General features: G+C 39.8%; 2 protein-coding genes across 3 annotated transcripts; both read right to left on the bottom strand.

Annotated features, from left to right (window-relative positions):
• Positions 1-2,429: 2,429 nt before the first annotated feature.
• On the bottom strand, positions 2,430-7,167 carry LOC140316049 (uncharacterized). Its single transcript, XM_072393731.1, has 5 exons — positions 7,143-7,167; positions 5,935-6,099; positions 4,822-4,960; positions 4,378-4,485; positions 2,430-3,356 (listed from the first exon to the last, which is right to left on the bottom strand). The coding sequence occupies exons 2-5, from the start codon at positions 6,078-6,080 to the stop codon at positions 2,511-2,513; spliced, it is 1,239 nt and encodes a 412-aa protein (XP_072249832.1). The 5' UTR covers positions 6,081-6,099; positions 7,143-7,167; the 3' UTR covers positions 2,430-2,510.
• Positions 7,168-8,755: 1,588 nt separating this feature from the next.
• Positions 8,756-23,726, bottom strand: nt5c3a (5'-nucleotidase, cytosolic IIIA). 2 transcript variants are annotated; one of them, XM_072393729.1, is made up of 8 exons: positions 23,505-23,726; positions 12,008-12,106; positions 11,768-11,837; positions 11,511-11,643; positions 11,281-11,370; positions 11,025-11,187; positions 10,736-10,936; positions 8,756-10,603 (listed from the first exon to the last, which is right to left on the bottom strand). In XM_072393729.1, exons 1-8 carry the CDS (start codon positions 23,640-23,642, stop codon positions 10,502-10,504), a joined length of 996 nt encoding a protein of 331 aa, XP_072249830.1. In that variant the 5' UTR covers positions 23,643-23,726; the 3' UTR covers positions 8,756-10,501. The 2 variants fall into 2 exon arrangements, with proteins under 2 accessions (XP_072249830.1, XP_072249829.1); XM_072393728.1 differs by lacking the exon at positions 23,505-23,726 and adding an exon at positions 14,207-14,292.
• Between the last annotated feature and the right edge of the window lie 724 nt (positions 23,727-24,450).

The following is a 24,450-nucleotide window of genomic DNA, read 5'->3' as shown; positions in this document are numbered from 1 at the left end:
CTTTTGAGGATGATGCAACATGATGGCCGGGTGCACTTTTGCTTTAAAAGAACTGAATCCAATGGGTTTTTTTGTTTTTTTTAAAGCGCATCGCCTGCCATGCAAAGTTAAAAAATCATGTTGAGAAAGATGTAAAGAGAAGAACTAAAGAAGTAGTACATCATAAAAGATAGGACACAGCCACCACCATGTGAAAACAAATGCATCACTGCGTGCTCTGACACTTCCTGAATGCTGCTGTGATGTCAGCCAGACTTTCAAATGAGAGACACAAACTTCTAATGCCAGTCCATATATTTCTTGCCTCACAAGTGAAAATACTGGAGAGATATCAACTGTCAAAAGCAGCAGCAGTGCATCTAAGCAACTTCTGTCATTCAAATACCTCCAGACTACAAGAGGTGATTATTACTGCATTGCTTAATGTTATCACACAATAGGTGCCAGGTTATGTTTAAAACTGGCCCATAACTAGAGGGGACCGGTTCCTCCCCATGAAAAAATAATAATAATTAAAACTGCAAGCAGCGATAAAGGCCCTCGCACCTTTGGTCAGCGACGCTACCGAGGTCAACCGCGTCATCTAAGCTTCCGGGTCCGGAATGGCGCTTGAAGGATGTAGGAATTGCTTCATACAACCAGTCATTCAGTGAGAATGTGAACAGGAGTCAATGCTGAAATGCAAACATGATCAGTCCGGCAGAATATGAGTTTTGTGGGACAGTGCACTTCCGAGTACCATCACATTTCTGTGGCATGGTGAAGGACTGTCATTTAACAGAAAGTAAATAAATGTAGCAGTAGTATCAATGCCTATGCCAGCTGTCATTGCGTGAGAGGCAGGGTACAGCCCTCCTGTCAACCAGTTAAAATGGTTATACAGTATAACGATGTCAGTGGATAAGGCAGTTCGCCTGATGTCCAGTAGAGGGAAGTCTTTGACCACGGTCAAACCATTTATAGGGGAAGGATGTAGACTTTCTTTGTAATCCACAACCACAAGGCTTGGTGTACTTGTTAGAAAGCTTTTTAAAAAGCAAAGGAGTTCTCTCTAGTTTACATATTTGTCCACACAAATCTCAGTTAGTTTGAAAGAATAATCTAGTGCCACTTTGAATGTTTATGAAATTGAATTATCTATTTTCTTCCAGAATCGATGATGCTGTGTTTTCTTTGGTAAAGATAGATAATAGATAATAAAGGAAGCACTGAAGCTCCTTTCCTAAAAATATAGAGAATGGAACAGCTCCATTGTGGCACAAGGTGTTCCCAACCTCCCCATAGCTGCTGGGCCTGATTGCTTTAAATGCCTGGACAACTTTGAAATCTATTTTGTTATCTGTCCAGAGGCATAGATTAGATTTGAACAGTACGTTAACTACAGCTGTAAACATGAGCTACAAAAAGTCCATTACATGCTTCACTTTATTTATTGTAACCATATATTCACACTCACCATCAGTTATCAACATGAACACCAAATAATATGACTGCATGAGACCAGGAACAAAAGTTTGACTTTTCAGGGAAAGGAACCCAGATGCAGGACAAAAACCAAGTTGCAGTCAAATACCTAAAGTTTATTTTACAAGTGAGAGGTCAAACATAGAGAGGCACTCAATGGCACTACACTACAACACTACAAAAAAACAGATAAGGTTTAAAAAGTTTAAAGTTGAATTAAAGCTGAAAAACCAGCTAAACAACAGTGTGAAATGGGAGGTGATGATAAGTGAGGGGATACACACAAAAAAAGTATGAGGAAACAAATCCTGACTGCTAGGAATTCAAAGAATCAGGAACATATACAGATAATGGTGATCAACTAGTAGAGCACAGATCAGGAGAACTGAACTAACAACTTACAGCAACTAAAAGTAGTGAAGACTTGTGATAGACTGAGATTACTGGATGTGGGGTCAGATGCAGGTCATTACCGCACATTTGTTCAATGAAAAGAGGCTGATGGGATATGAAACAAGTTCTGCTTTTTTTAACAGGGTCAACAGTAAAGTGAGCATCTGATGTGCTCATTGGTGTGCGAGTGATTGAGAATAAGCATTGCATGTGTAGAGTGAGGAGGGCAGGACAAATGTGCGAGTGAATGGGTGAAACCCATTTGACGCCCTCATTACAGCCTACCTATTAAAAAAGGTGTTTTCTAAGCCCCGACTGTTCATCTGATAACCTACAATCCCTTTATATACATAAATATACATTGAGTACAGGCCATGTTTGCAGTGTCAGAGGCCTAAAAACATTCACAGAAAGCTGAAATGTTCTTTGTAATTATACAAGTTGGAATTCTCATCATCCTATATGATAAAACTCACTGTCAGAGAGGCTCCAAGCTCTGGAAGAACAGGAGTGCTTGTCCATGCCATTTTCTTTATTTTAAATCATTTCAGCATTTACAGGGAGATGCCAATTTGTTTAATCTCATCCTCAGTGACTGTGAACGAACCATTCAGCCAGCATCTGGAAAATGTGAAGAAAGCATGTGCCTTATCTTATTTGCTGTCAAACTTGATATCGTCATACTTGACAATCTTTCCATCACGAGTGACCACTTCCGTCTGCGTCCATCTTTCACACTCCCCGTTTTTCTCCTCAAAGCGGCGCACCACTACCTTTCCCGTCGTTGGTAGATTGCAGGGAAGATCCTTGGCAGCTTCTTGGTACAGCTTCATCTTCATCAGGTCCTGTGTGATGTCTGCTCTGCCTGTTGGTACCAGAGCCTGCTTTTTGGTCTTGTCCTCTGCTGGCTTAGGGGAAGGAGAGTTGTGCAGTCCAATTTGAGGATGAAAAGCTTTCAAGTTGGGTCTGGGTGTGTGCTCCCATTTCAGCGGTGACGGAGACCTGTCTTTGTTAATAGGTAATGGATCCCTGTTCAGCAGAGCTGCACCTCTGTTTATTGGTGATGGAGACTGGTTTCTCGCAGTAACATCAAGTAAGGATGGCTTAAAGTGATCTTTTTTAACAGGTGCAGTGGTGACAGTGCCTTTGCCCCTCGACCTTCGTATTTCTGCCATGACACCAGCCATTGAGGCCCTCAAAGAAGGGTCTGGCTCCACCATCCTACACACAGCATTGCAGAATGCCTGATCCTTCATGGTTTCCTTGATCTTTGCTGGACAGACGCTGGGCGTGTAGAGACGAATTCGAGCACAGAGCTCAGCAATGATCTTCCCCATGGCCCAGACATCTGAACGCTGGTCGCGCTGGCTGCGTCTCTGTAGAACCTCAGGAGCTGAGTAGGCCTCATTGCCCATGTCCATTGCAGAGTTAAGACCATATTTAAAGAACTTAGCAAGTCCCAGGTCTATGATTACAGCTCTGTTTGTGTTATGTTCCACCTGAGGGACAAACATTGTTTAGTATTGATGATTATCTTAATATTACTATAATCTATACACCTTTACATGAACTATTCTTTACAACTAGGTTACACCCAGAAACTGGAGGTTTCTTCTCTTTTCTTTCCTACCACATGAACATATAAAAACACACAGCAAAAAGTTACAAGTTATTACAGTTTTTGAAAAATTGAAACATACACTTACTTAAAAAGTATTAAAGATTTCTAGCTTATATTTCTGCTCTTACACTGTTAGCTGTGGCTATCATTGCAGATTCAAACACTCAGGCGGTTTATGTGGGTATAACACTTTTTCACTGTCTGATATCATAGAGTTCTCACTCAAAACTGTTTATTTTTGCACTGTTATTCACCGTCGCTTATGCAAATGACCTGGTTGCTGTTTGAAACCTACTCCTTGTACTCAAGCTTCTTTCATGTGCTTGTGACTACTGTTTTTTTTTTTGCTTTCCATCCTCAGTTTGCTGTGAAACAACTTGCCAAAAAGCAGATAAAGAATCCAGCCAATAGAATACAAGAATACAAGATATTCTATTGGCTGACATCAGTGCCTACTTAAGAGTGCACTCGTTTTATGTCCCTGCATCCTGTCCAGATAATTATTGGTTTCTGTAACTGGATTCAGCAGATCTCTTGGATCATGGATCAACCAAACATGAATGGGGTAAAAATGGGGTAATGTCGGTCTTGTATAGTAGTTCTTCCAGTGTTTATGTGCATACAGAACGTGTGCTTTGAGGAGGCTGTTAAAATGTTGACAATTCCCCCTTTATTGCTTATATTTTGTATATTAACACTTTGAAGAGTACAAGGAGCTTTTAGCCAACACAGAGAATCATTAGTATTTCATCTGCTTTCTGCTTCTCATGTGTTATTCAGAGTTTAGTCATAATCAGGTTACTATTAGTAATATTGCTGTTTCCGTGGTGAACATAACCTATGTGTCATGTGTTTTACACATTTTTCTAAAGTCACTGAGAGGCTGAGTCTCCACTCACCATGATGTTTTCGGGCTTGAGATCCTGATGGACAATATCTTTAGAGTGGAGGTGAAGCAGACCTTCACACATACCAACGATGATGGTGTCTTTATTAGCTGGTGTCAGCTGTTGTTCACAAGATATGAGATCAAGTTTAATTCAACTGCAGCGAAACCGACTTAACACACATGACTGAAGTTAATTAAGTGAAACCTAACCAGTTTGGCAGGTGAATATTTCATTTGAACATGACACAAAAGATCTTGAAAGTGGCTTTGTAATCTTCCAGTGAATCAAACAAAAGGCTCAAATTCATATTTACAAGTTTCAGTGAAACCGAAAGAAATAATTAATTAAACCAGTTATATCACATTCATAAGGCAATAGACGCTGGTTCATTACGATGTTTACAAATTTGTAGTGCAATGTAGTTATTGCTTTTTTTCCCCACATTCTCCTTACCTGTATTTTAGACTTTGAAGACTTGAAGATAGTTGTCTCTAAGTCCTCTCCGAAGATAAACTCAAGTGGAATTATCCATTTTCCATCTGTGAGAGTTATGTTGCCCAGAAGCTTCACTATGTTGGGATGCTCTGACTTGCTGCAGGTCGGGGAGACATAGACACCGTTAAATCAAATCAAAATTCTAGCTGTAGCAAAGTCGAGTCTGTGTGAATATTCAGGGCTTGACATCAAATCCACATACACACAAATATTTTCATTTTTATTACTTTAAATTGCCCATAACTTGGCAAAGTTATGCTTATAACTACAAACAATTAGCCTTGTCTAAAAGGACATTGGGACTATAAATACAAGAAGTACTGTGCGCAATACATATTGACATTCCTAAAATTTTGTTCTCTACCAACATAATATCCACACTACTTTTGGAGAAACAGATTATTGACAACATAAAGAAGAAAAAACAAGATATTTAACTGAAATATGAGCACCAAATTCTCCTACTTATTCCCTGAATCTTGGCCCATAAAACATATTACAGATATGTTTCTCTTGAACTAACAAATCTGCATTCACAGGCACAATATTTATGCAATTTCTATTTTAAAGTACTCCTTTCTGCACTATTACTAGGTTAAATTAAATTTGCTGACTAATATTCAAAGCAGACATTGTGTGGCATTCGATGGTATTGGATTTTAAATAATGGTAGTTGCTCCTTTTCTTGTTCAGTATAACTTAGTATGAAGTTAATACTGGGCAGGCCTGCATGTTTAACTTACTGAATATATGTCTGTTTTTATCATGGTGACTGGAGCTCATCAAACAAACTGTTCTTCTTCATTTGCTTCTAGTGTTGTGATCACAAAAGCACCTCTTATTTTTGTGATAGAGTCTAATTTCATGACTCTAATACTGCACATTAGACTTAAAACACAAACTTTTCTTTGTATTTTTTTTGTTTGATGTTAGGAAATACTATACTAAAAAAGAAAACAGGTGGTTGGTCATACATATTGGAAACCTTCATGTTTTACCTTGCTGCATGGGAAAAAAAATCAGCTAATCTTATTTGAAAAGCTTTTTCCTTTTGAGTCAGCAGTCACTTACTTGTAAACGTCACATTCTCTCTCCAGGTCCTTCCTACTGATGAGCTGTTGGGGGACTTTCTTTATAGCAGCCCATGTATCATTGTACTTCTGCTTGTACACCTTCCCAAAACAGCCCTGTGCGAGCGTGCTAGCGGAGTACGCCATCCAGGAGACACTGTGAGGGCTGCAGATTGAGGAATGGGTTACGTCTAAAATCACGTTGAAGCTCAGATGAAACAATACTATTCCAAGGGTAGACTAAGGTAGAAGGGAGCCCACTGAACACTATTGAAGTGTGCTGCAATGAATTTCTTGTTCAAAACACCATGTCTTACAGGGAAAGTGTTCTCTTCCTGTCACAAAGACTGAGACAGAGACTTTGGGTAGTTTCCGCATTGCTGCCTTGCCTGGTTTACAAGAATGATTAAGAAGAAGAAGAAAAAAAGGCGAAATCCAATCAAATCCTCTGATAGGCATAGTTTTACAAGCTTTTTTCTCAAGAACAGTCCAAAGGTACTCACACTTCATTAGAGAATTCCCATTCTATACCATGGGACGATACCATAAAATGTATGTGATCAAGTATAATGATCAAGTTTTAGAATGTAATGCAATGCTGGTTACTTATATGGATTTTTATGCATTAAAAACATTATATGCACATATCAACAGTGTAATGTAACAATGACAGGAGTTATTCTGTACCCATTATCTCTAATGCTTTGTATGTTTTTCCTGCAAAGGCACAGGAAAAGAAAAAAGGTATGTTAAAAGTAATGTGGTCATTTTGCTGTACGGTATTACAGTTTTCTCAGCTCTTCTACAACCACTAACAGTTTCAATAACATTTAAAGAATCACAAACAACATAAGATTCACCGTAAAGGTACTTAACCGAGGCTGCAACGCTGAATAACCAAAGTTTCAACTTTGTATTCCTCTTTTGCTTTACATTCCTGTTAACCTTCTGCCAATGAAACTCAGCTCAAATACATAGATTAAGAGATTCACAGGAAAGGTATGTCACCCCTGTTGAGTAAGACAGGGGTTCCCGTGAAACAGCTCAGAGGGAAAATAACAGCGCAAAACCCAAAATAACACAAATCGACTACTCTGGCAAACTGCCCAGCTGAGCAATTCAACCACGACTGTTCCTGTTGTGTAAATAAGAACTACCCTGATCTAAACACAAACCTATGATTTTTTATAATTGTGACATTAGACTAACCTCTGGTCAGCATTCAACAGTCCATTTCACACCGATGTGTGTTCAGATAATAAAAAGCTGAAAAACTGGTAAATCCAGCAGAGTTTAGTTTATTCTTGGACAAGCTGCCACAAGAAAATGGCAGAGTGTCATGAAAACCCCAGCAGAAACACCGTCGTGTTTGAATTAGTGTCCAACAGATGAAGGTGAATGTCTGCCACAATAAGCAGTTAAGTTTTACTAAAAAACAAGTGAATGTCTCGATAAGTCATTCTGTTCGAGAAAGCATCTTTAAATGACATCAAAAGCTTCTAAAGAGGCCTAATCTTGATGATTTGATCTGTAATATCTGTGCTACTTCTTTTTTTTTTATATCAAACTACAAAAATCTATGTTGCAACAAATAAATCTTCTCCTACCTTTTTGCTGTTGAAGAAACTCAGCTCCGTCAAGTCTGAACACGGGCTGACATATCAGCCTCTTTATATACCTGATCCCCGCCTCTGTCTTATGAATGGCCCCGAGCACAGCATACCTGAGTGCTGCGGTGGGGGGGCAGGAAACACTCTATAAGGAAACGGAAAAGATGTGGGACAACGAGAGTGACAAAACCAGAAAGAATGGGGGGAATTCTCACTGGGATTACCATGTGGAAAGCTTTAAGTAAAACATAGCAATTCTTTGTTTAGGTGGTCACATCACTCAAAGGAAAAAAACTGCACTGATTTTGGATGTGTCTTTACTTTTTGGTCCAATCTCACATTAAAAACGATGAATTTCCACCTGGTCTTTGTGGATATTGCGTGTTTTTGTCATTATGCTGACATGACAATTCTCACCGCGTCGCTCATCAGGGGCTCTTCCTCACATCGTAGCACGAAAACAGGTCAAGCTTAGGTTAGCTGTTTTTCCTTTGCTCTAGCTTCCTTCAGAGGCCCACTCTTGTCTTGTCTATCCATGCTGTATTTAAATGACTGAAGAACAGCGTTAACATTATGAAAAGCAATCAAAGTGATGAAAGGAGAGGTGAAACCCCGAGCTGAAGTGATATGATTGATAGATATGTATATTATAACATAAAGCATGGCAAAGCAGTTCATCTAAGGGTTTAGATAAGAAAAAAAGTTTGCCTCTTTTCTTCATTAAAGGAGCACTTTGAACTGCCTTGTAGATGAAAGGTGCTATACAAATAAACTTGCCTTGCCAAGTAAATAAAAAACTCTTGAGACGTTTTTAGTTAACCTGAAACATTTCCCCTCTTAGTCACTGCATCTAAACAATGACTTAATAAATGATAAACTTATGATAAATGCATTGCTGAATTTCCTGATTCAACTGAAATAACTTAGTTAAGATTGTGTGATACAAATAATGTTAATCTTCTAAAACAATGTAATTTCACATATAAAATTTCTATGTTGCAGATTACTTGGAAAAAAACACCCAAAACATTTAGATTACACAACTGAATACACATTAATAATTATATTGCTTACACGCAATTCTAAAATCTGTCCAACTAAGCAACTTAAATAATGATGTTACTGTCATACATGTGTGTATATACATACATGTATATACATATATATATATATATATCTGTATGTATATGTATTTGTGTTTAAGAAGAAAACTTGTCTCCAAATGACTTTTTATTGCATATTTCACACCATCAAATGAAGCCATCTGCTTATAAAAATAAAACACACAAGATAAAACTTCTAGAAATATCTCAAATGTAGTAAAACAACATACATTTTCCATATAACTCCCAAATGTACAGTATGACATTATCCATATCCATTTATATCTCTCTGTTTCTGTATATATAGCTACACATATATAGATCATGTATGTATATATACACACATACATAATCTATATATACATAGATATGTATAGATAGATATAGATAGATATACATATACATATATATTTTAGTATTTTATATCCCATCTCAAACTTAATAAGAAAAGGCAACATGCAGGTGATAGCAGCACATACAAATTCAAGGGGAAACTTTAATACAACATGTTGACACAAAACGGATACTGAGACATTTTAGCTTTGAAGCTCCTGGGAAAAAGTTTAAGAGGTAGTGCTCAGTTTGAACCACAGAACTAAAAGGTGATACACAGACTTTTAACAGGTCTTATGCAGGGTTTTCCTGAGCCACAGACAGTGACGTGGTTCCCTCTGTTTACAGCAACAATGAAATACTTCAGATATACTGTCACATTTAAATTACATGAGAATCGGAAGGCCTCACATCTGGCTTCGTTTCACTGTTGCTATTCCTCCTAATGACCACTAGAGGTCACCTTTAGCACAAAAAAATGGTCAAATACTTTCAATGCCAGCATGAAGATTGAGCGAGTGATCTTAATCTAAAAGTGGTATTTGTCATGAATGTTTAAGTTATATAATGAGCTTCTTCTTTTCGATAATTAAAATAATATCGATTTAGAAAATTAGGGATTAAAAGAAAGAAAAGTCTATGTAAACATGGCTTTTCTGTGCAAGAAGCTGTTCCCACATCCACCAATCAAAGCAACAGCCACATGTACTCATGTACAGGGGGCTTGATTTCCCCACACACAGACTTTAAAGTGCATTTCCTTTTTTTCCTCTTGAACTCGTGATTTCATTGGTGTCAAACTGAATCGTTTTCTTTCTTTAAATCAAACTGAAATAAATACTTATCTTTATGTGACTGCTGTCACTGAGCAATACATTCAATTTTATCCAGTAAACACATTTTCCAAAGTCCTTTTATGTACTGAATTACTTCCTAATACCCTTCTGAACTACTACCTTTTGTGGACTTTTGGGTTAAATAGAACAACACCTCTTTGAAACACTGACCAGGTGAACAAGTAACAGCCTAATCACATAATTTCAGAAACTGTGGTGACAGTCATGCTGGGGTAGCTCCAGGAAACATTTGGTGTATTGTGTACAATAACTACTATATCAGAAATACCTCTTGGAATAATGCTAACAAGACTGTGCAAATCATAAAGATGAAGTGAGAGTTCGCGGGGTATTTTTTGTCTCACTACTTTTTATGATAAAATGACTTCTGAGAGAAAACATGTGAAAACCATTCAAACCGACAAAACACACCAGAGACAGGAAGTTGCTGCTGTGAGAGCTTTAAAAACAGTTCATTCAGGAGATGCAAGATGTCTTTTTAAAAAGGCTGTTAGACAGCAGTGTTGGGTGGGGACTCAGAGCAAACTGGTTAGATCTGAAGTGAGTGGAGAGGTTGCAAAGCGTGCCAAGAGTCTAACTGGCCCGAGACTTCAGGGGAGAAGACGGAAGAAGAGGAAAGGACTGGGTGTGATGTGCGTTGGGAGGATAAACTGGAGAGGATGGAGTTATAGAACCTTCTGGAGAATGGCATTGGGCACTTCCAGAGTCTCGTCCTTCACTAGGACGATGTCATAAGAGTCCAGATATTTGTCCAGTCGCTCTTCCACCTAAAGAGATGACAAATAAATTTGTTAGTGGAGATTTTGAAGTTCATGATTCGGAACTCCACACAGCCACAACGGATTGTTAGATACAAAAAAAAAAATGGTTATAATTTGCGTTGTCTGTCTTGATTGTACCTTGTCATTGAGGAAGCCGATCTTGAGGATGTTCTCCACGTTGGGGACACTATCTGCCATGCTCAGGTCTCCCATTGAGTCACCCAGCAGGATGATGTTGCTAAACTCTTTCAGCTGTTTGAAGTATTCCGTGTTCCGCAGGGCACCGTCGTGTTTGTTGTACACGTGGATCAGCTCGCCTTTGAACCCCTTCAGGACGCCCTACCAGACCAAGAGAAGACCAAACCTGCGAGGTCAGCTAATCCATTTCCCAGTTATTGTGTGACTGAACCATAAACACCACACTTACATTTTCATCAAAGTCCATGAAGTTGGAAACAACTTTGACATTGGGGTGGTAGACCCCTGCCTGACGGATGATTTCCTCGAGGACATCTCCCAGGCCAGCGGAGAAAATGAAGACAGGCACTTTGTGCTGATGCAGGCGGTCAAAGAACTGCTCAAAGCCTTCTCTGCAACAGAACACGTCTGTCACAGTCTATCCTTCTCTCTCCTTCAGTAAATACTGCACAAGTAGTTTTACATGTTTCCTCCTCTTTAAATACCTGAGTGCAACATCAGACTCCCTCACCACCTCCGGTAGTTTGTCTTTCTCGAGCCGCTGCTCGACGAGTAGTGAGTGGGACTTAAAATACCTGTGAAGAAGCTCATATTTAGGAAAAGGAGCCTCACATACAAGCAGTACATGAAAAAAAGTGATTGTGTTCACGTGGCTGCTCGTTTTACAGCACAGTGAGTGCTGTTTGCATTGATTTGCATGCGTTTCGTGACTTACCACTCCACCATAAATGGATATTTCTCTTCCATGGTGAGTTGAGGGTCTATCTCAATGGGATAGTATTTCTTCTTCAGCTGCAGCAGCTTCTGCCTGCACTCCTCCGTGATCAGTTCGCAGTTATCTATGATATCTATGCAGAGAAAAAAGGACAAAAACGCAATGCTTGTTTCCAAAAAGGGAATTTAAATCAAGGCATCTGAACATTATAGCAGAACATGAAGAAATGTCGATTTCTGCCGCTTTGTTGTACTTACTGTGACACGTTGGACAGCGTTTGCCATTGATAGCGAATTTGCTTATTGTCATGTCAAAGTCTGTGATGATCTGAAACAGTCAAAACATTTCGTCTTTCACAGAGGAGATGAGGTTGAAACAGACACTATTAGATATATAAGGAAGTCTTTCAAATGTGCCAGTTTAGACGTTGAGCTTGTGAGATTTGGGTTTGTTTTTCCCATTTACAGAAGCTGTGTCATTGAGACTTGTTGTTGTACCTGTAGTTTGGAAGACCCTCCTTTGATGAGGCCACAGATGATCTGTTCCACCCTCTCAGGGTCCCGCATGTGGACTGTCGGTTTCTCAAACTGAGGCATCTGGAGTTCAACAGAGAAAGAGGTACTGTTAAAGAAGCATTATGTAGGATGAAGTGACATCTAGTGGTGAAGCTGTAGAGTGCAACCCAAAGAATACCCTCACTTCACCCTCTCCAGCAAGATTATTTCAACTTCTAAAGAGGAGTTTTGAATTGGTAGACAAAAATTTCTGAGTAGAGATGTTACTTTGACTGGGATTCATTTTGTCCTATATAAGTAATGTAACTTTGTGCCGAAGGGCACTGAGACTGACAAGTTTTATCTCGACTCTGAACTCTCCCGTACACATCTCAAACTCATGTACTCAGCTCACACTTCGTGACTTTTCTTTAACACGGCCTCTGGCACAGGAGTAGAACATAGTGTTCCCCGGTTCAGACGAATCACACTGCAGGGAGGGGTTTCAGTGTCTCTAAACAGCTTATATTTGGAATCTGCCGGGTGTTGTATAACGAGCCGAACGGTACACCAACAGGCACAGTAACACCCTGCAGTGAGGAGGTGGACTCCAGCCCTTCTTGTAACCTCATCTCATTGACTTCAGCTCTGCAGACCAATGCAAAGTTCAAGTTTGTATTTGGGTCTGAAGTTTAGATTAGTCTCTTCTTAACCCAGCTGTTTCTCTTGACCAGGATGAGAACAGGAAATCTTCATATTACACAAACCTTGCTCCAGTTTGAACTCTTTTTTGATAGTTTTGAAGAGGTTCAGCAAGGTGGATGACGTATGGACGAGGAAGAGAAGAAGAAAAAGACAAAAATCATCCCTGCTACACGTAAGGATTCCCTGAGGTTTTTCTCACAGTCGAGGCTCGACACTCTCCTCTGAACTGGCTCACAATGGACATAAATCCTGCAACTTCTTTCAATTTAAGACCAGATCAAACTCTGCCTTGCAGCCACTTGCTGGCAGAATCTGACTTCTTGAGGGAAAATCTGTGTGTGCTTGTAACAAGAAAGCCTGGGTTACACCATATCATTACTTCATAAGTAAGGAATGTGTATGATAAGCTGCATGTGACACGGCTGTGTACCAATATCATGTTAGTCAACTGAGAGCAGATTAGTAATTTACAAAAATATTGAAAGTCAATCTAATAACCAATATAGCCATTGTTAGAGAAAAAATATCACAACACAGAAAAAGTTTTTGGGGCCAGTGAATGAATAATCCATTACTTTAAGGTCTAATGTGACGCAAGTGGGAGGGGTTGCACATACAGTAAAGATGATGCAAAAAGTGCTGATGAAATGCAAACAACGAGCCCACAGATACACACAGCAACAACCCCCACCACAGCTTCCTCTTGTATTATCAGAGTTCGACTTCGTAGCACATCATAAAGTACTCTGACACACGACACTGAGAACACAAGCTAAAAATAAACCGGAGTCTATTTTTTACCTACTCTCTATTTAGGTTCATCCACTTAAACAAAACAAAGACCCAAAATATCTTAAATTTCATTTTGGTGGAGTGAAGACTGCAGTTATGTGTCAAACTAATGAAAATTTTCAAAATGAAATGGTACAGCACAGTATGGCGACTCCATCCAAACACACTTTGCATTTACAGGCTAATAAAACCTGCAGTTCAGGAGCAAATGTGCAAGTGCAGAAGGATTTTGGAGGACGTGCCAGACCATAGTGAAAAGTGCTCTTCTTGAGATAAGATAGAATAAACCTTTATTAGTCCCACAGTGGGGAAATTCACATTGTTACAGCAGCAGAAATACAGTATAGCAGGCAAATAAGATTTGAGAGAGAAAGCCATAAACTCATAAAATACACAAGGGACATCAACAATAGAAAAAGGGGAAATAGGACAGTGGAAACATGAAATATATACCAATATACCAACATAACTACTACTGAAAATTTTAATGTGATACACAAAAATGTCCCTCCTGTGCCTTATTTTTTAATATGCATTCCACACAGTTTAACAGACACTATCTTCACCGTAAGAGCGGATTATTACATCAAAATTTTCCACTGTAAGAAGTTTGGGTAAGTTCTGACTTCCTGAATAAACATTACAAGCAGCAAAGACTGAAGCAAATGGGTAAAGTATCCTTATCTCATGCAAAGAGGCACTTACCTCGGGTTTGGTATTTCAGCCAAAACAAGAGTGAAGAAAAGATTGTATGGCTGCTCAGGGTTTATATATCTACAGAAACAGGCAGGGAGGGAGAGGGTGTTGACTAAGACAGATCAGACAACATAACCCCTCCCCCCCCCCACACACACACACACAGGCTGAAACACACAAATACACTGACAATTCCAGCTGACACATTTCACCACACACTAACTCCACAAATAGATGTGGAATGGGGCCGGAAGAGTTGAAGTAGCATTTGTAATTTAGACTTTTCCAGTAATGTGACCTCTGACCCTTTGAAAAAGGAACTTTTAAAATCAGTTTGTTGGGGCGGGTTCGCTTCAGGTCTACTATTGCCGAGTACACACATTTTTAACACACAACCTCCCTGTGCAAACGCACGCAAGCACTAAATAGCCTGGAGCCACATGAAAGGCCTGAAGGGTGAAGGGTCATATGAGCATCAGGCCATTTGGAGGGACACTAGTCAGTCACACATATCAGCTGATGGATACGCCTCATGTCTTCATTCAAACGCACACACGTAACTTACAGTTCCTTAAACTTATCTTTTAGTTGCAGCTTTAATATTTGGCTCTCAAATAACTGCAAATCATGAACATTTTTGGTTGCGTCTGAACACGTCTGTGGGGCCCAGCGGCTAAAAGCTGTTAATTCCAAGAAACCTTTTCTATAGAGCTGACTTTGTGAACGAGCATTCGATGTAATGTCGGATCAATGGAAGTATCAGTACAGTGATACGGGCCATAGTTGACAAGCCAAAAAATTCCCTTTTATGTCTTTTCCTGACCAATCCTCCTTGACTTGGGTGAGAAACATCACGGTGTAAAGGAGAGATGATCAGAGAAATGTGCAAGGACATGGGAAGGATGTAGGAAAATCCAACCACACGTTAAGCTGGGATGCGGGTCTGCATTAGTTAAACTACAGCTTTTCAAAACAAAATTCTACAAAGAGCACAGCTGGACTTTTCCAAATCATGATTATCTTTGTTGTGGTGTTTAACTGAAGCTATAGCTCCGATATCATATTGATAAGATTGACCAAGATTGGTCATTTAAAAACAAAAGGCAAAGCCATAAAAAGTGAGGCTGTCTTACCTCAACAGGAATCCCATTCAGAGGACTGTATGAAAACAACTGAGTGCTGTTTTTAATCTCAAAAATACCAAGAACTGTCCGACAACATTGTCTCCTTCCCCTCAATAAAGAATGATCAGTTCCCAATGTAAAGGACATAATAAAGAAAGCACCAAAGCTTCTTCTCTTAACATCTAGAGAATTCAACCAGCTCAACTCTTGGTTGCTAATGAAGATTTAATAGTCTCAGGTCATTTCAATAAATCTGGACCCTTCACATGCTACAAACGCACCCTGAGAAGTGTGGTAACAATTAACATGTACAATCAATGACACTGGATGTGTGTCCTGTCCAGTATTTGGGGTGTCGATAACTCAGAAATGTAAATAAAATAAGGATATAAACAATATAAACAGGGGAAATTAGATGCTTCTACAGGTAGAATCCTTTTCATTTCTTTGCAATGCCACTTTTATAATGTGAATGAAGGATGGAGGAGTGTTGTCAGCGGAGTGCTGCACTTCACTGAGGCTGGAGTGCCTCTGCCGGGCTTTGTCCCCGGCTGCTCTGCTGTTAGATGGCATGAGACAACCTGATCCTCTCCTCCGTCGACTTCAACTGTCTCACATACGCACAGCCCTAAAATTGGGTCGACTCTCTCTGATTACACCTCACCGCTGTTATAGGTCCCTGCAGTACATCAGCTCACACAGCGGCTCCAATCGTAGTTTAAACACATTCCTGTTTCCAAAAATAACACCTACCAAGCCCTCATTTCTCATTTGTCCAATAAATCTTTGATGGCTACTCGCCACACTGGAGAGTAAATGTTTGTACTGAAATGGTTATGTCATGAAGAACTATGCAAATAGTATCTGCTTCGCTCTGGTGTCATTTACAGATATGCTGCTTCTGTCCTGCTGTCTGTCTTGTCTGACACACATCCTTCTTTTTTAAACTTCCTATGGATCCTTCACTGACATAATGGATTCCTTACCATGACCACTGTAACTGGCTACCAAATCCTAACCCCAACTTTACCTGACTCTAAACAGCTGTTTCAGGGTCAAATTTCAGCACAGGGTTAAAGTTAAATGATCCAGCATTGGTCGGACTCCCCAAAGATAATGGCTTCCCCATATTCATATTTAAGGAATATAAGGAAAGCCGCACGCCACGCATAACCCTACTCTTTCCTCTGACATTTTTGTTGAAGCCAGTCCAACTACTCACAACACAAAGCCACATAAAGACTTTATCTCCTTACTGAGTACAAGTAATGCTATGCACTAGGATTCTGTCAGGAAGACGAGACCAGACTTCATGTACGGTGCAAAGAAGAGGGTTGTCTGTGGTGGAAAGTGGCGAGTCCAATGAATGGTATCTAAAATGGCTCCTGACAGGTAAACCTGGCTGATGGGACAAAAAGTTAATTTAACTGGTAATGACTAAGTCTCAAGTACTGCTACATGTCACGTTAGCATTTCAATGGTTCAATTATTGCCCCGGGGGCTTGTTCTGATAATAGTGGAAGTCAATAATCATGTGGTTTCAAGATAATCATCAAAGAAAAAAAAGGAGAGTAAAAGGAGGTATGGAATGCTGCTTAAAGGTTGCAAGACAGAAGCAGCGGATCCGTTGAGATTCAGCAAAGCTGTATGGAACCAACAACTTTCCAAAACTGACTTGGTTGAACAGAGACTTGATGATGATAGTTAGCCCCACTGAGGAACTGTCTAATAGAAGTCAAAGCGCCAGTTTAGCTTTCCAGCAGCATTAGTGCAGAATGCATCCAAGCTGCTCCTGTGATGTTGTAACAGAGGTTACAGAGGTCCAGGCTGCTGTTGACACAAACCAAGTGATGATTACTTCCAGCAGTGCTGCTTTAATCAGATCCACCGCAGACAAACAACTGTGATTATTCTGATAAAACCGCAGCTTCTGCTGCTCACGCCATTGCTCTATGATCACATTTCCATCTAATAATGCAGCTGCAGCTTTTGCAGTTTATTACTATACACTTACTACAGCAGATCTAAAACCACTTACCATTACTAGTCTTACTACAGCAGATCTAAAACCACTTACCATTACTAGTCTTACTACAGCAGATCTAAAACCACTTACCATTACTAGTCTTACTACAGAAGATCTAAAACCACTTACCATTACTAGTCTTACTACAGCAGATCTAAAACCACTTACCATTACTAGTCTTACTACAGCAGCAAATAAAACCACTTACCATTACTAGTCTTACTACAGCAGCAAATAAAACGAATTCTGTTGTCAGCATTTCATCTATTACACATAAAACTTCAACAACCAATCATATGGAGGGATTTCAACTTTGAGAGGTCTCACACCTTCTTTTTCCTTTGTTACAACTCCTTCTTGTGCTCTTACTTCTTCAACAGTATTTTTTTGCAAACAAACTCACGATCATTTGATGAAACATCAACATTTGTTGTTTCACGATTTTAATCCCTTGAAAGGATAGAAAAATAGATTTTTTTTTAAGATTCAGCCTACTTTTAGTATTTTTTTCTACGACAGTTTATTTGCATGGCCAAACAGCGCAGCTGTAATCTTTCTTTTAATGTTGCCAAAAACACTTATACTGTATATCCTGTATATTCTGCTAAATGCATGAACATATATCCATCCATTTCACAGTCGCAAACTAAGCTGGCTGACAATGATTGCCGATTACAAAGACACAACAGCCACACACAACCCTTGCCCAAGTTTTAAAATCATTTAATATATCTAATATGAGCCACACATTCTTACAATAACAATCATGAATGTGGGCATTCCAGCAGCTATATTCACATTTGTGAACATGCTGTGAAAGCATGACTGGCCTGAGTAGGATTTATGTTTGACATAAAGGAGGCTTTTGCATCATGGGCGTCCTTCGGTTTCCTTTTACTGTACCCACAGTGGAAGCTGCTGTGGTCGTCATAGTGATGATCATCTGTTGCGTATGATAATGAGGCACATCAGCTAGAAGAAGTGTCGGTGAACCTGATAAAAGGATGGACACGCCCAAGTTCAAGCTTTAAATTACGAGAATGGAGAGCACCACTTTCTTGTTGATCACTGAAAAAAAGAATAACCACAAACTACTTTTAATCCCTACATCTTAACTTATGTAAGTGTTTCTTAAATATATTTATTTTTCTGCATGCAAAAAGAACTGAAGGTGATTTACTACAACTCCTTAAAGCAAGACATGTGAATAACATTTTTACATTTCAGCCAAAAACTTGACAACATGACATCCACAGAACAGGTGATCATCTATCGCTATTATTTAGAATACTGCATTTGTCATAAAGCCAAAGCCAAAATTATGACAAATTAAGCGATAGTGTAGTGTTAAGATTGCCACCTTTCATGTGTTTGACCGGAGTTTGAATCCTGACTGAGAAGGTTTGAATCTTGAATGAGAAGGTTTGAATCCTGAATGAGAAGGTACTACCTCTCAAAGCCCCTTACGCTCCCTGCCTACCTGGGATATGAGTGTAAGTCCCTTTGGATAAAAGTGTCTGCCAAATGCATACACATGCATAAACGTAACTGGACGTGAAGTTCAAGTGTGACTCGTAAAATAAAATCTCTGCAGGGAGGTCTGGCAAAAGTGCAAAGGGAAAAGTTACTCTCTTCTGCCCTCTAGGGGCCAACAAAGCAAACCCACACACATTCATCAGCAACAACAAAACCCATTGTGTTAATTAGCTTTTATCAAAAATGAGACAGAATAGACATAAATGTGATTAATTTAGTGGTTTTAGAATGTGATGTCAAAAGTTCAAAAGATTGGCATGAGCTCTGTCACTTTCAGCTTTTCGAATAACAACTTATCTACAAACATGATTCAAACAGATATCTGTTGTGGTGCTACTGGGACGAAGAGGACCTTGGATCCAGTAAGACAAACACACATGACCAACATCACAGTCGTTGTCTATAATCTCATCATAATGACAGACAACCCAATCTCGTGTGCTTGGTCTGGATCAGAGCAAACTTCAAACACAGTGATCACACAAACTGCACATGCTGCTCTCCAGGACACACGTGTCCGTCTTGATAAGTTTTCATGAACAGGATCAGGACACTTGTAGAGTATAAGACACGAGGGTAGAAAAGACAAGACCAAAACGCCTCATCAACAGGAGTCGTGAGTTAATCATAGGTTGTTTACATATAAATATCTACTTGAGCATGATGCTAATCTTTCATTGGCTCTAATAGACATGAACGGACAAAAAGTGTAGGTTGCTTTAGTTTAAGTGCGGTACGAATGAGTGTATCAATCAGTTACTGACTTACGTAAGTAGATCAGGTATCTGTACAGGGAAGGCTGATCTATGAGGAAGTTTATTTATTTCTCCGGTAGTCTGTATTCTAGCACGTCCATAGACTTTATAAAGCCACTGTGAGGTGACCTTTTGGTTTGTGGAGAGCTTTTTGGAAGCCTCACATTAAGCGATTTGGCAGTCACGACTCTGCTCTTCTGAAACTGGAGTAAGCAGTAGATCTGACAGATTAAAGCTGAAACTAAGCACATCCACAGTGTGGTCACATGGTAGCCTTAACCTCAGGTAGAACATAATCATTGTTGCCCTGAACTGCAGCATCATTTACTAAATTAAATGCTGGTGCAAAGCTGTTGTGCAGACATGTTTTAGACACAAAGGCCATGAGCAACTCTAATGTATGGTATGCATGGTATCATATGCATATATCAGAAAACATGCGCATGACAAATAGATTATATAGCCGGATATGTTCGAAGACTAAATCATGTGTCAGCAGCACATATGAGGGGCCAGATATTTTGCAACAGGTAAAGCTGACATAGCTCGTACAGCACGTTACAAGCTGTCCTTAACTTAGGGATCTGTTAAAATCTAGTTTTGGTAGCTTGAGTGAGAATGATGATATATAATATATATCTATGTATTTTCTAAAAAATAATTACTGTTAATAGGGTTCTTCGTGGTCTCTAAGAAATCAAAAATAGTCAACACATATCAACTTAAACTCTGCTTTGATATGAGAGAAATGATACCTGAGAAAATGTTGTGTTGTAAATGTTGAAAATGTGTTGTGTCCACTGAAATATACCTGTGTTTACAAGGTGTAAATGAATGCACCATGAAGACTTTCAGAAAATTCAGAATTTAAAAAGTGCACCTTAAACACACCAAGTAGTCCCTTTACAGGCGTCCAGCTCGAGCATTTCAAAGACTGCACGTGGACTCACAAGCAGTCAAATGTCTTTGAATGATTTGGCCTATGCGTGCATGTAAATTCCTTTGATAAAGTTAGTTTACATGCATGACTCACATCTGTGGTCAGGCTGCAGCTGCTCTGCAAAGGTGACATTAAAAAGTGAAAGCTTGCATTGTTCTGGTATCTCCCTGAAAGGGAAATAGCCACAAAGTATGTGAACAAAGCTGCTCGCTTACCAGCGATGAAAATATACACACTTTCCAGGAGAAATGGATTGATGCGACGTCAGACGATGCATTTAAACGGAATTGGCTGATTACGTTTCATTTGAAAAATATCAGTGTGACCTGTCCAGGCTGTACCCCGCCTCTCCCCCGATGACTGCTGGGATAGGCTCCAGCGACCCGACCGACAGATTAAGCGGGTATAGAAAATGGATGGATGGAAATATCAGTGTCAATATGCTGTCCATCCCTACTGTCACGATGAAGTAAAACTAAGTGGCATACACTTCAGTTCTACTGCAGGAACTTTCAACATGTTGTCTCCTAACAACTTTTTTTTCAAACATACAGCAGCAACACACACCCTTCATTTCTTGTTTATTCCATCTTTTTTGTGTGGAAAGCATGGAGAGACACATGCATGTGTTAGGGTTTTAAATACGCAGATATGACAAATCTCAGCGGTCTGACACCATAAAACTTCCACCACCCCCACAAATACCCCCGGTTCTAATCATGAAAGTACCTTCTTCTGTGAAAAAATCCTTTGTTTCATCTGTTGTTGAACTATTTGCATTGTGACACTACAGTTGGAGTTTGAAAAAACTTCTTAAAAGCCACGATAGTTGTTAGAATATGAACATTTCAATCTACTGCAGTGCCTAACTGGTTTTGAAATGATTCTGATTAGATTTCTGAAGTTCAAGCAAACTAAAAGACAAAGAAATGAAAGGCCAGATGACCGGTAGCTGTGTGCTTTTTGGACTTCTGGGGTTCAGAACGGATGTTTGTGCTTCTTCACAGGACCAGACATCATCAAAAAGCAGATGGTCACAATTTTCCATGCTGTGGGTCACAGCAGGAAACTGTCCATGTGCAACAACCACAGTCGCCACGACAACACAGTGTAATTCTTGCACCACGAGACAGGATTAGCAAAAGAGCAGCGAACAGCTTCTTGCCTTGTGAGGACGCTTTTAGTGTATTTTTGGAGAGCCAATGCCAGTCAAATAATTGACAGTGTGGACTCCATAAAATTAATCTGAGAATTATGGAGAGCTTAAATAAATCTCTCCGTCTCCAGTTCTGCTAATAAAACTACGTTATGTCAGTGTGTAAAACGCCAAATATGGTCATGTGACAAGCTTCCCCAGATCCTATCTCATGCTTATACTGAAGGTCAGCTGATGCACCCACTAAGCTGCTCACCTGACACACACTGAGGTAGAGAAGTCAAAAAAGCAGCTACCCGTTTGCCTTTTGAAATATCCGTTTCATTATGCTACATTGATTTATTTAAAAACTTCAGCTTCACTTTCACCCAGACTGTGTTCGCATGCTGCAGGACGCAAAACAAACGGACAGTTGTGGAACAAGGAGGAGACGTCAGCTGCCTGGAAAAGGATGAGGACAACAGACCAGTCCCAGTTCTAACAAAATCCCCCAATTGAATTTATTTAATCAGATCTATTCAAATTAATGTCATAGATTTTGTTGCAAAGCTAAGCACCACAGCATCACTTTAGGAAAACCGTTTGTTTTGCAGCCAAATGATAAAAGGAGAGCTGGACGAGGATATTTATTAGATTCACTACAAAAATGCAAGAAAGCAAATAGAGTATTTGTAGATTCTAGAAGAGGCCAAACATGTCCATTTGCATCAATGTGATGAAGAATAAACATGTATTTTCAAACCATATTCCTTGTTGGCATGTCTTTCTATTGTCATTTCTAATAATTTGTTTAAAAGTTAATAAAGCGCTTGGGAAAAATTGCAGATGCAGAGGGATGATGAAGAGGGTGCAGGCAGGGCAGAGTGAGTAGAGCAAAGAAGATAGGTATAGCAACCAGTTATGTAATATAGGCTGGACACTGTGCCACTACAAAAGCGCTGCAGAAGCGGAGGCAAGTGAGTCAACAATGCTAAGATTTGCTTTGGCATGGATGAGGCCTGACAGGATTAGGAATGAGTATATCAGAGGGACAGCTTAGTTTAAACGGTTCTGAAACTAATTAAAAATGAACTGGGCAGGAAATGTGTAGAGGACAGATAAGCAGGGTATATTGGATAATTATGCTAAAGATGGCTTTACTGGTCAAGGCAAGGAAACGGAGGGAGGTTATGGATTTCAACAGTGGACTTTTGAGGAGCTGGCATGACAGAGCAAGATGAAAAGGAGATGAAGAGATAAAAGTGAATGACCAACATCGATAACCTTTAACAGGAGCAGCCGAAAGAACAAATAGTTACACGTAAAAAAATTAACAAAATGAACAACTGGTAGTACTTTATGTGCTGCGGAAGCTTGCATAACCTGCATGCAAGACATTCAACAAAAGGCAGCAGCCTAGCACGAATAAAGATGTGGAGAGCATCACTGATTCAGAGGTCAGATGCCACAACTCTGTGATCCGTTACAGAAAAGCTGTCTGATCTTTCTCTTGAAGAAAAGCTGGTTAATGACCTCTAAAAACAGCTGCCGTTCTAGGGAACCGGAGCGCATGCGCACAACGTAGTGACAGTTCTCAACTGTCAAGACAACAAAAAAGACGGCATTTGATTTCCGGTTGTAACATTCAGAATAAATTTGGACTAAGCGTGACCACGCTCTTCAATACTGACACAACTGCAGCTTTAATTTGAAGCCCTATGATCAAGACTTCCTATTTCTTATCCACCATTTTAAACCTTGACAAAACAGTTTGAGAGTAGTTTAACTCACCATCTCTATGATCCTGGTTTTCTTGCCGGCTCGCTTCTTCTTGGCTACGATGTACTGAGCTAGTGCCACGCCACCGAACAGGGCACATACGCTGGCACTGGCCGCGGCTCCGACCTTCACTACGGCCGTCTTGTCCATGACGGTCCGCTGCTTTGCTATCAACCAGCCCGCCGCCCGGAGAGTCCCGTCCTTACCCCTGTGAATACACGCCTTCCTACTGGTGCAAACACGCAACCAAAGATCGTCTATAGTAAATACGACCAGTTACTCTGCATAATGAAAAGAATACGACACACTCCAATTATTTCGAACATATCGTCATTTGTACGTTGCGTAGAAACAATGTCATAGCTAGCAAACTAGTTATGATAAAAGTAAAAAAGAATCGTATTGCTTATGTTGTGGGACACCTCTTCAAAAGCTAAAACGTACCTCCCTACAGTTCTCCTTATCTATTCTCAAATATACATACGTGGGTCCTCACAGGTCCTTCGAAGCGGTTACATGCTGCCATTCCGATGTCGGAATGGCGACACTTAATTTTTTATCAAACGTCACGTCATTCCAACACTTTTTTCCTCCTATGGTCGGAATGGCGGTATGTTTTTTTTTTTTTTAACATACCACCATTCAGACAGTTCCTTTTAATAGCCTATGTTTTACCCAAAACATTTTGCACTAATGATAAGCCGGCGCAAATACGCCCTAAAGTTTGGCGCACAAACTCTGCACATACAAACAAACTTTAATAATCTATTATCAAAATCCCCTGAAATTTCAAACATAAAAATACAGATATTAAACTAACTCTGGCGAGACTGAAACTGATTAAGCAGAAATACAGTGTCAGTGAGCTGTCACAGTAGCCAGCTGGAGCGGAGCTCTCCACAGAGCCCATGAGTCTTTTGCACGCTGTCATCATATGCAAAAGTAATAATTGCAATTA

Source organism: Leuresthes tenuis, unplaced genomic scaffold (genome assembly GCF_036924035.1).
Source record: "Leuresthes tenuis unplaced genomic scaffold, fLeuTen1.0.hap1 SCAF_10, whole genome shotgun sequence".
NCBI lineage: Eukaryota > Metazoa > Chordata > Actinopteri > Atheriniformes > Atherinopsidae > Leuresthes > Leuresthes tenuis.
Note: the sequence above shows the minus strand (reverse complement) of the source record. Positions and strands in the feature narration are given on the sequence as shown.

Coding starts and splice junctions, on each gene's coding strand:
- LOC140316049 (XM_072393731.1), bottom strand. CDS start 6,080: ATGGCGTACTCCGCTAGCACGCTCGCACAGGGCTGTTTTGGGAAGGTG. Junction 4,961..5,934: donor AGAGAATGTGACGTTTACAA/GTAAGTGACTGC, acceptor CCCGACCTGCAG/CAAGTCAGAGCATCCCAACA. Junction 3,357..4,377: donor TCAAGCCCGAAAACATCATG/GTGAGTGGAGAC, acceptor TTTGTCCCTCAG/GTGGAACATAACACAAACAG.
- nt5c3a (XM_072393729.1), bottom strand. CDS start 23,642: ATGGACAAGACGGCCGTAGTGAAGGTCGGAGCCGCGGCCAGTGCCAGC. Junction 11,838..12,007: donor GAGGGTCTTCCAAACTACAG/GTACAACAACAA, acceptor TGACTGTTTCAG/ATCATCACAGACTTTGACAT. Junction 10,604..10,735: donor TCGGCTTCCTCAATGACAAG/GTACAATCAAGA, acceptor TCATCTCTTTAG/GTGGAAGAGCGACTGGACAA.